This window comes from Saccopteryx bilineata, chromosome 8, assembly GCF_036850765.1.
Source record: "Saccopteryx bilineata isolate mSacBil1 chromosome 8, mSacBil1_pri_phased_curated, whole genome shotgun sequence".
NCBI lineage: Eukaryota > Metazoa > Chordata > Mammalia > Chiroptera > Emballonuridae > Saccopteryx > Saccopteryx bilineata.
In genome coordinates this window covers 83,388,315-83,400,443 of record NC_089497.1, presented here as the reverse complement: position 1 = coordinate 83,400,443, position 12,129 = coordinate 83,388,315, and the positions used below count along the sequence as shown (strand labels likewise).

At 37.2% G+C, this 12,129-nt stretch overlaps 1 protein-coding gene across 1 annotated transcript in view; it reads right to left on the bottom strand.

Annotated features, from left to right (window-relative positions):
- Positions 1–390: 390 nt before the first annotated feature.
- Positions 391–12,129, bottom strand: part of SPATA16 (spermatogenesis associated 16) — a 323,333-nt gene continuing 311,594 nt past the window's right edge. Inside the window, exon 10 of the mRNA XM_066241718.1 lies at positions 391–521. Coding sequence (XP_066097815.1) covers positions 399–521 — 123 coding nt within the window. The 3' untranslated portion in view covers positions 391–398. The remainder of the gene's footprint in view (positions 522–12,129) is intronic.

Here is a 12,129-nt window from a genome sequence, read left to right as displayed (position 1 = left end):
ATATTGTCTGTTCATATCTTTATATGGTGTATGAACAACTCTTAATAGCTGTGCGTAAATATGCACAGACACTATAAGCGTTCTTAGGTAGTCCTGGTATATCTTATTCTATTTTGAAAGAAAGAGGCAGGTGAAAGAGGCAGCAAATGGTTATTTTATAATCTATTTAACTAAATAAGATGAAGGTGAATAAGAGTCAAATCAAATTTGCTGAGAACATTTATTGTTGCCAGTCGAGATTAGGGAAGTAAAGACGGTCCTTGCTAAAGATGAGACAAGATAAGTGTCATTTCATTCCCTTGATAATAGGTTTTATTTACTGAGCTGTTACTGTCAGGCTGGTGAATGCACTGTCCCTTTCTCTGGAACGTTTCGTGGTGGCGCCTGCTCCCCAGACACTAGCTTTGTGGCATGCTTTGAAGCCTCTTCATTTTTGTTTTTTGCCTTCGAGCAGTCCTAAGTTTTTTAGTTTTCAAGAAATTATCCTCTAATTGGTATAGAAAGTCTTCAATTCGTCCAACCTACAAAAAATAGATACAGCAAGATTTGTTATTGTTTTCCCAAGTTTTGTAAACGTGGAAAAATCGAGAAGTATTTAAAATTAAATGGCACATATAGGTCCATGTTGAAACAGAACTGGGAGAGACAAATGAGTAAATATAAAAAGGCTCCTTCTGTTTCTGTTTCAGGTTCCCCTGATTCAGGAACAGGAAGCAGGCGTGAGGGAGTCTGCTTTACCACTCTGTCTTCCCTACTAGGTATGAGAACCACTCCCTGTCCTTAATGGTCAGTAAAACCAGGGATTTCAAGAAGAAGTGAATGGTGAAAAATTAATCTATTCTCAAAAATAATTGAAAGAAACAGATCTACTTTCCTCAAGCCAGATAGTCTAGCATTTGTATGCTCCTGGCCAATTAAGGAGAAAAAAATAAATATTCTACCTTGTCTTAGTAAGAACTGTTTTAAATTAAAAGGACATTTTGAAAAATACATTTTCTTTAAAAATGCCACATACCAGAGAATAAGATAAAATAATGAATACAAATCAATAATTCTTAAAAATAAAGTATTAGTCTTTCTCCAAAGAAAATTTCTAATTATTCAGGGATGGTAGACTGTATTATATGATTTGTCAGAAAGAACTGTAGAATAAAAAAATTTACACATATGCTGAGTTGGGGTCTCATGAAAGTCTGTAGATGTAACAATTTATACTTAACTCTGATTGCCAGGACTTATTTATTATATTAGCCTAAAGTCATTCACTGAAGAGCCCATTGTCATAAAATTATCTCAAGGGACATGAACATATTATCTATTTAAGATAAAAGCACTTAAAACTTCAATTTTCTTATTTTGAATTCTACCTTTATTATTCACTACAATATTAAAAAGATAATTCAGGTTGTCAAACAAGAATAATAAATGGTAGCACTCATCTATATGTTATTCTTAGGTCTTATATCACCTGAGGTAATATAAGCTGTCCATTGGTTTCCTTAAGAAAATAAGATAACTTTTTTATATGAAAACATTTCTTTTTGACAACTTAAAATTACTATAGGTAAATTTCTCCAAAGTCACATTGCTGTTTATGATGTCTGATAAATGCAGTAATTATCAAAATAATTTGTTAGAATATTTTTGGATCTTGTCATCAAGTCAATGCATTATTCCATGTATTACATATATTTATATAATCCAACTTACACCAAAATCATATGTAAAAATTTAACATAGAGCATAATCAAAACAAACATAATAGATGGCACTTTACTGTGGCTTCAGTAGTTGAGTTGATGACTCACTTATGTTGTCTGCACTGATGACTTATCACTTAAATCAAAGCTCTTTACAGTTAGAATGCTTGCAATTAGGCCAAATACAATTTAAAATTACAATCCAAATGCAACAAAAATGCTTTCTTCAATGATTCAGAATGGATATTTAAAAATATCTAGGTGGCTGCTGTCTTCTATTTTGTTTTTAATTGTGTTTATTAAGAGCAGCATTGACTAACTATGTTGCCTTTTTTATTTTTTATTTATTTTTTTACAAACATTACAGACAAAAAAGAAACACAAGATGCGTCATTGGAATAGAGAGCACTGCCTAATTAAGCGGGGAGGTCTAGGGTACAAACTATGTGCTTGTCTCACCTGGCCTGCGTTCACCTCCTACCAGGTCTGTCGACATGCTTACATTTCAACCCAATTTCTTAATGATACTAGAGTGATCTTTTGTAAATGTAATTCTTATCACACAATTATTCTCTTGTTTAAAATACTTAAGTAGACTCCCCAACCTTAAACATGGCTTACACAGCTCTGGGTGATCTGATTCATTTGTGTCATTTCATCTTTCTCAGCCGTGTGTACATCTCTCAGTTATCTGAGCACAGCTGTGCAGTGTTCTCTGCACCCTTGATCCTCCTAATGCTATGCCCTCTGATGGAATACTCCCATTTGAACACTTGTATGTTTTTTGAATTTCACATTCAATATCGGTACCTCAGGGAAGTCTTTCTGGATAGCCCAGACCAGATTGGGTCTCTCAGTAACATATTCCCATAGCAACCCATTCATCTCTTTGCAAATTGTAATTTTTACTTAATTGTTTATAATGATTTATATAATAGCTGTCTTCCCATCTGGGCTTTAATCTCTATAAGGCAAGAGCTAGGTCTATGTTGTCCGCTATTCCCAGCACCGCGGATTACAGTATGCCCTCATTATCCTCCTCTCTGATAATAGAGCTGACATTCAGAAACCAAAGTGTTTTTTTCACACTCAGAGTGATGGCTGATATGGAGAATATCAGAAGGCTTTTTCTTCTCTTACAAGTTAATCACTACCTTCATATGTCATCATTCTATTTGCATTGTTTAGTTTTGAGACTTTTGAGGCAAGATAACAACAAAATGGGGTCTCCATGCTTGAAATAGCCAGAGGTAGGAAGGTCACTGAATAAGGAGTAGAAGTGTTGAGTTCTGGTCTTGGCTTGGGTTATAAGCCTGATCTGTGACCCCATAAAAGTCACTTGGCCTTTCTGAACGTTAGTTTTTACCAATCTTCGGTAAGGAAATGGTTAGTTTGGAAATTTTCAAGGATACAACAAGCCAAAAAATTTCATGACTTGTATTCATAGATCAGTTAGTCCAGTCTTCAGATGAGCCCTTACATTTTTCAAAGCAGAGGCTATTCTTTTAGAGTATACCACTAGATGAATGACCCAATATGCAGTGAAGTAAGTCAATTTTAGCTTCTGTACTGACTCAAGTGTAGGAAAGCTGTAACATGTTTTTAGTAAAGCTGGTTTTTTATTTTCTTTTTTAAGTCAAGGAAAGAAAAATGCTGGTTGAAGAGAAAATAGATTCATATAACTAAGATGAACAGATTGCAAATGATAGAAATTTCTATAAAGCCTTTAGGGAAATAAAACACAAAGAAATATGTAAGCATGTGAGGAAGGAAATGAGCCAGTTTTTAGAGCAAAGGCCTTATTAGACTTTCTTTTTGGTACAGAATCTACGTTGCTTAACTGTATCAGATAGTCTACTTGGTCATTCTGGGTCTAATTTTCCCATTTGCAAAATGGGCAGATACCATTTTCTTGTGTATCTATATGCCAATGCTGACATGGCATTACAGAGATATGGACAGCCGGCCAAGTGAGCTTGCAGAGAATTTTGGGATATCAGATGACTGAGGGGAACTACAGGTCTCAATAGGAGAGAAGATTCTTACCTATTGTACGGTTAGCAGTTATATCTCAGATCAAGAATTAAGGAAATCATATCAACTACTTTCTCAGGACTTTTCAGTTCTTATACACAAAAGTCTATTAGTCACAATTTACTGTAGATTCAAAAAGTTCAGAACAAAGATGACTATGAAACTCTAAAAGAGAAGACAACCTGAGAATACAGGAGGTCTCAAAATTCTAACTACAAAAACAATATCAACTAGGAAGAAATGTGGAGGTAACTAAATAGAGCAGTATCATAGGAAAATTTCTACTCAGCCTAGATATCAAAGGAAGTACATTATCTTTTTATGAAAATATTTATTGAATATCTACTATTTGGCACTAGGGCAGCACTATGCTGCACTAGGGTAATAAGCAAAAAACAGAAGTCAAGATATTTGTTTATGAAGAGCTTATATTCATGTAGGAGAGGCAATTAATGACAAATCATTACAACAAAGCATAACTATTTTTATAAGAATTATGTGCTAAGGTTTCTGTTAGCAAAAATGTCAGAACAGTGAATGCTATCTGTAGAAATATAGGGGTGCACTGGAGGTTACAGGAGTCAGTCTATTATTATTATTATTATTATTGAGAGGTGGGGAGGCAGGACAGACTCTCAGGATCCACCCAGCAAGCCCCCTACTGGGCAATGCTATGCCCATCAGGGGCTGCTGCTCTGTTGCTCTGTAACTGAGCTATTTTAGTTCCTGAGGTGAGGCCATGAAGCCATCCTCAGTTCCTGGGGCCAGCTTGCTTGAGCCATGGCTGAGGGAGGGGAAGAGAGGGAAAGAGAGAATGAGAAGAGGAAGGAGAGAGATAGAGAATTGAACTGGGACTTCCACACCCTGGGAAGACACTCTACCTTTGAGCCAACTGGTCAGGGCTAGGAGTCAGGTCTTGACGTGGACAAGAAACATCTTCCAGACAGAGGAAAGGGCATTTATACAAGCAAGGTTGCAAGAGAGCTGGGTAAATTAATAGGGATGAGTCACTTAGAGCCTAGACGTAGGTGTCTCTCTACTGTGCACAGCAGGAAATATAGACTGGGGTCAGCTTGTAGAAAAGAAAAAAAATATTTGGGTGTGTGCTTAGAAAGATAAACCTGGTGTCATCATGGGGAGGGACTGGAAGCAGGTGGCTCAATTAGGAGACCAGTGCAATATGGTATGAAAAATACAAGGAGGGCCTGAATCAAGGATTTATGAGATACTTGGAAGGTAAGAACTATAGACTTAGTGAAAAATTCTGGATTAGGATAAGAAGACAGGCAGAATTAGAAATGATGGTGACATTTCTAACTTGAGATAATGGTCATATCTTAATGAGATAAGAGATACAATTAGATGAACAGTTTTAGGGAAAAAAAAACGAGCTTGATTAGTGACAAATACAAGATGAGAAAAGCCCATATAATCAGGAGTATGTTAAATAATGGACCCGTACAATATTTTATAACTAGGTTAAAGTCAGAATCATAAAGAACTCAAAACTGAAAAGAAAAAACAGCCCACTGTGTTATAGTTTACCATGTGAGAAGCATTCTAGAAGTTGAGAAGTACTAAGAAAAACAAACAGAAAAAAAGATGCTTTCAGTTATTCATAAAAGAAGGTGGTCATGGCAGAGATCTGGCCTACTGTTGAAGTCAGATAAATCTGGGTTGAAATTCCAGCTCCAGCATTTTCTTGGCCTGTGAATTTGGGCAAACTTATCAAACTTCTTGGAACCTAAGTTTCCTCATCTAATAGTTGTTTCAGAAGGTACTAGTGAGATTAAATTAAACAGTTTATCTGGAATATTTGCATAAGTCTGAATTGCTATTATTTGGTAGTAGTATTAATAATAGAATCTGGAAGTATATACCCTGTAAGTAGAAAAAACATAAATAAATTTTAAAAATACATAGAAAAGTGAAAAAAAAAAAAGCCAAACAATTTTATCTAATAGTTACTGGTATTTTTGGCTTCTCTGTGAGGGATACAGTCTCAGTAACAATGTTACGTGGAGGTGTTTGACCTATATGAAAGTCTTGTGATTTTATAAAAGGCAAAATCAGGAGGGGACAGAGAAGGGAGGGGAGAGAGGTGAGTTTCTGATAGTACATATTAGCCACAGTTCAATATAAATAAACAGTATTAACTGTTTACCATCCCCAAAACTGATCTGAGTGCAGACTACATTGTCTGTCTAAAAGGGGGCGATAGTTTCCTCATTTCCACTGTTCGGCTCATATCACAACTGGGTTATTATGCTCAGTTCTGGATGTGTCCAGGGTCTGGACTCCAAATTGTATAAAGGAAAGTTGGAGAATCTGGAGGAGTTCAATATGGAAAAGAGAAATATCAGAGGTCCCTGTGGTATCCTTAAGTTATATCAAAGTTGTTATGTGGCAGAGGTGATGGATCTGTTCTGTGTCGGAATACACACTGGAAGACAGTGCAATCTAGAATTAAAGAATACATTTGATTTGCAATTCTTTGACTAGTCATGTGACTTCATTTCTGAACTTTAATTTTCTCATCTCTAGTGTAAATAAAAATTAATAATAATAAACAGTCTACAGGTTTTTTTGTGAGGATTTAATGGCTTGATGTTTCTGCAAAACTCTTCATAAATAGCTACAATTTCTACCAAGATTATGGTAATAGTACATTTTGTAATGCCTGGTAGTTTATAATAGGTTCTCAACAGAGCTTTGTTAAATCAATGAATAACTGAATTATTAGTTGAATGAGTAAAAAAGTGTGTGTATATATATAACTGCTTTTCACAACTGAAAAAACATGAAAGGGAGTTCATGGTGAGGTATGAGTCCCATCACCAGAAGTTGGAAACCAAACATTAGACAACTCATTTGGTAGGCATGAAGGACTTGAAAATCATGTGTGAGTTGGAGGTTGAACTGAATATACTTTTAAAATCCATTTTAGCTTTAAACTACTAATTTTATGATATTTATTTTGGTCTGACTCACCCTACAGAAATATGCTCAGTGAAAGGAGGACACATTGCAGTTTGCCTTGTACCACATGGAAAGAAGCACTGTGGAAAAGACAGGGACCCACCACTTCTGTTGTGATCTGTGTGTAATAAAAGGCACTGAACTGGTTAATACAAACACTCAGAGGCACTGGGATTCTCGGACCTCCTTTATATTCTACATAAAATAACCATACCAATAAGATCTGTATCTTTTCTCCATATGTGTCAGAATTTTATCTTGCATCTGAAGGGCCCCATGATGGATCATTTTAACATCACAAGGTAATTCACAGCATACTTTATTTCTTTCTCATCCTATAACTGCATCAGATTATTTACTAGTACCAAAATATTTTTTTGGTTAATGATTTTGTATTTATTTTAGCATATCAAAATTTAAAATTTTCTACTGGATTCCAGGATAAAATACAACATTGTGAGAGATTAAAATAATATTTTTCCTGCACATATAACCACTTCATAGTCACTTTTGGTATAGGCATGCTAAAGTTACTGGAATATTTTCTCGAATAACATTTTACTATAAAATGAGTTTTTATCTTCTATACCCAACATAGTCTCTCATATATCGGTAAAAAGTGTGGGGAATGCCCTGGGATCAGGTGACCCTCTGTGCACTTGAGAGCTTTCTCATGAAGGAGGATAGCTATTAGCTTCATTTATACAAAATCCAACTTATTTTCATTTGATAATTGAAGGTATGTAAGCCAAGGGTGAAAGCAACTTTGGTTATTGTGTGAAGGCTGGCCACAACATCAAGGGCATTGCTGAGCATGAAACTGAATTTTCAGGGCAATAGAGAGTTAGGAATGGGACAAACAAAGGAAAGAAATGACCAGAAGCTCAACATGGGTAAAGCTGGTGAGAGATGGTACTAGTTAAGAGACAACACAGCCTAACAGAGCTTTGAAAAAGGCATCGTTCCACTGTGGCATGTGGGCAGGAGAGCTGCTGTAAAGATTGGCGTGGGCTTTTTCCTTTTAAAGTAATTTAAAATCAAACATTATGGTGATGAGTTGAATTTTACTCCCTCCAGATTCATTTGTTGAAGTCTTAACTCTCAGTATCTCAGAATGGGGTCTTTACAGAGGTAAGCAAGTTAAAATGAGGTCATTAGCGTGAACCCTAATTGAAAATGCTGATGTCCTTATCGAGGGTGGTACTTTGGACATAGACATGCACACAGAGTGAATGCCATGTGAAGAGGAAAGCAGAGATCAGGCGATGCTCCTACCAGACAAGGTAGGTACGGATTGTCAGCAAGTCACCGGAAGCTACAGGGAAGACATGGAACTGATTTTCCTCATAGCCCTCAGCGGAAACCAACCCTGATGACACAATATTTCAGATTTCCAGCCTCCAGAACTGTGAAACTATACTTTTCTCCTGTTCAGGCTGGTCAGGTTGTGGTACTTCATTACAGAAGCCCCAGCAAACAAATGTCATGACTAAGTCATACAAGAAGAGGAAGCTGAAGTAAGTTCTAATTTTCCCCTCACACGACTTCGATGCTTTCTCGAATTCCCTTTTCCCACTGCTGTCTGGCACTTGCTCCTTGGTTGGTGGTCCCTGCACAGGCTATCAGTGGATAGCCTGGGAACTAGGACGAGTTCTTTGCAATAATGGCAGCGAGAGGAAGTTGATTTCAAACAGGAAAGTAGGGGTGGGTTACACGTGGGGGAAGATACTGGGCTTTAACCGGGACTTCCTCTTGGATTTCATCTAGTCTGGATCAAAGAGAGAGGATGAGGTCTGTTTACAGGGAGTAATTTGCTCATGTTTGTGCTCATAGGTTTTTTTTCCTTCTTAGTAAGGCTTGTAAAGATGTCTTTTAAGAAGAAAAAAGACAAATAGAATGAGAATTATATTCTTCAGGAATAAATACAGGTTTATGTGACAGCAGTGGTGGTTACAGAATGAGAGTATGTTTCCCACGGTCAGCAGTGTGGCCCAAAACCCTCTCAGCAAAACAGACCTTTCACTCTACCACAGTGGGTTACTGTGGGTAATGTCAGTGTCTTTGCTCTGTGTCAGTTTAGTTTCCAGACCAAGTACTTATAAATATTTATCATCCAAAATGGTTTGACTTTTAATTCTAATTAGAATTACAATTGTTTTCAAATAGGTTTGAAATTAATTTCTAAAGTAAAGTTAGCTTCTGAAACAGTTATTCTTGCTATTCATAATATAGCATTTTCCTTCAGCTTTTGGCTACCGTTCACAGTGACAAACAAGCCCCTATATCTCCTTTTAATTTAGAGAAAGCTGAGGCATCTACTGCTGACATGTTGCAAAATGTGCAAAAAACTTCCTGCTGAACTGTATTACCAACTCTTAACTGAAAATTCCCATAATGATGCCACTTTTTTTTTATTATGTATAGTATAGAGTTAAAAGGATATTAGAAAACCTGTCACTCTGTCCAAGAAAACCTGTATCATGGGTGTTTCAAACTTTAGTTTTCAATATTTAATGATATAAATTACTTGAAGGTTTGGATATATTTTAACACATTTTATTTTGAGGTAGTTGTATATTCCCATGCATCAGTAAGAAGTAGTAGAAGTAGTATTCTTTACGAAGTTTGTCCCAATGGTAACATTTTGCAAAATGGTAGTAGAATGACCCAGCTGGGCTATTGATATTGATACACTCAAGATACCAGGCAGTTCCAATACCAGGAAGCTCTCTGTCCCATTGTCCATTTACAGCTACACCAAGTTTCCTGGCCCCACACCCTTGGGTCCCTGGCAACCGCTAATCTGCTGTCCATTTCTGTTTGTCAGTTTAAGTAGGTTATGTAAGTGAAATCATATAGTATATAATTCCACGCTTCTCTGGAGATTTGTTCAGGTTGTTGCACGTATCAAGAGTTTGTTTCTTTTTATTGCTTAGAACAGGAAAAGCATGTTTACTCTATATTCCTGAAAGTGGAAAATCCTCCTCTATCACTGCTTTTTAAAATAATTAGTTTTGACACCCCCCACTCCCATACCTTAAGAAGATATACTTTCATTCCTTGAATTATTTTTCCCAGTTGCTTCTAAATATCTTTAACAATATGATGATGTGAATTACTGTGAAGCTGAAGGGGTCTTCTCTCCAATTAAGAGGTCTTAGGAACTTAAAAGCCTCTCAAATTCCTTTTAATTCAATAAGAGAAGGGCCCAACTGTCTCTCTAGGTTAGGATCTCTCTAACAGGGGTCCAGGTCCCCCTTTCCTCAGCCATCTCGTGCTGCTCTCCACAGTCTTTTCTCCAGCACAGAGCCATTTTAGCAGAGCACACGGTTGGTTTACCCACAGAGTTGTGATGCTGTTAAGAGAAATGGGTGTGTTTGTGCTTAAGGCATTTGTATGTGTTTTAGACTACAGCCTTGCCCCCTCTTCTACATGTATCATTTTTAAAAAGTCATAATCAGAATAACAAATGGCCCATATCTTCCCTTAGGGCTGCGTGTAAAGGCAGTTTCACTTTTGCCCTTTCCCAAAAGATGAAAGGTATGATGAGTACACTATAAATGACTGAATGAGCTACAGGTCAATTGCTTTGAACTCTTATTAATCCCACTTACAATACAGAATGGAAGATGTCCTATGGTTCATTTAGCTACAAGTGGGATAAGCTGTTATTGTTATTCTCCAGAATTATAAAGGACTGCAAAACTTAATGTATAAAATACACGCAATAAAATGCTGGGCTGCTGTGCAAAGAAGACACTTTTGGTATTTTAAAGAGAGTAACCTTTAGAATGAACTGCAAACGAACTCTTCAGTTCAGAATGCCATTGAGATATATGCTCTTCTACCTCACCACAGAATGTCAGAATGTTTCACTGAACTTCTGAAAGATGCATTTTGAGAATCCTTTACAAAAATAAGAACACCAATAGGTTTGGAGTAACATGAGCATTTTCCATTTCTGTGTTAGTCACCTCCCAATATTATCTCATTAGCAGGACAGGCCAGGCCGGGAGAGTAAGAGAAGTTAACAGGAAGCTGCTCTATCCCATCCTCCAGGGCTCTGTAATGTGAGGGTAAAGCTTGGAGCGGTTATAGCATTATGAACTTCTAAAATTGTGTTTTTATTGAGACCCTGGTGCATTTCAGAGTGCTAATTTAGATAATTCACCAGAGAGAGACCCTCAGAGTGACAGGAAGTACATTATAGGAACAATTTGACTTCCAAGCTGTTTTCTTACAGTTCTAATGTTGCAGGAAAAGTGAAAATGGTGAGTATCAAAGCCAACCTAAACATGATACCCCCACAGAAGGAGGATGATGAGGGAGAACAGTAAGAGTAGTGTGATCCAGGGGACAGTGTGTGCCAAGGTTCTGATTTGGTCAGGGAGCTTCTGCAAAGCAGTCTGGGTAAGTCCGTGGCTGGGCCGGTGTGATCTAGAGAAAGAGAGAGGATGCTTATAATAGCCTCTGTCACTCACTGCCAAAAAGCTGACTCAAAGGTGGTCTTCTGGCTGCCTTACAGAGTCTGAGCTTGGGCCCGCAATATTCTTTGTGCCACTGACCTTTGGTAGCTGCATTTGGTTATACCTAAGCATTCTAGCTAATGATTAAGAACAGAGCCCTAGAGCCAAATAATCTGATTCAAAACCAAACCCTGTCCATATGAACCTGGGTTTGATTCCCTTGCTAATTCTACAAAGCTCTTTTTCTTCACCTTTCAATGGAGAGAGATAATGGCTTCTCTCTCATAGGGTTATTGCAATAATTAAAATAACTTGTTGATACCCTTGATACATACTAAACAATCAATAGTAATGACTGATAATATTTGTTATCATTACATTATTAACATTATTATTTATATGAGACACATTTTTCTATACCTTGCTTCAATTGAGATAGCTATTCGAAAGCAAGCCTCAAAGTCTAACATAGTCTGAGAATTGGTGAAGCTACAGTATTTCATTAAGTACAAGAGCACACTGGCAGTCAACTTTGTCTGCCCCTTGACCAACTCCTGGTTGAAAACTTTTGGAAACATGCTCCCTAGATGAAGGCCATGCTAGGAGGCCACCCTGCACAGAAATTTTCCTGCTGAGAAATTTCCTGCAAAACCATCAAATTTCAGGAGACAATACTTTCAGCCAACAAGTATAGAAAAGAGGCATTCCAAAATTTGTAGGGGCAGCCAAGTACAGGTGGACAGCGAGTGATTAGTGACTACAGTTGTTGAAAATGATTATCAAATTAACCATACACATTTTGCTTTAAGTCAGAGGAGAAAGATGCTATTTGGTTTAAATTATTGAAATGTGCCATTCAGATGTGGGGTGTGTCACAGTGACTGGAGGAGAGGGACTTGGCTTCCTGCACTTCCCAGGCATTGCTGTGGGTGGTGTGTGAGGATGAGTTC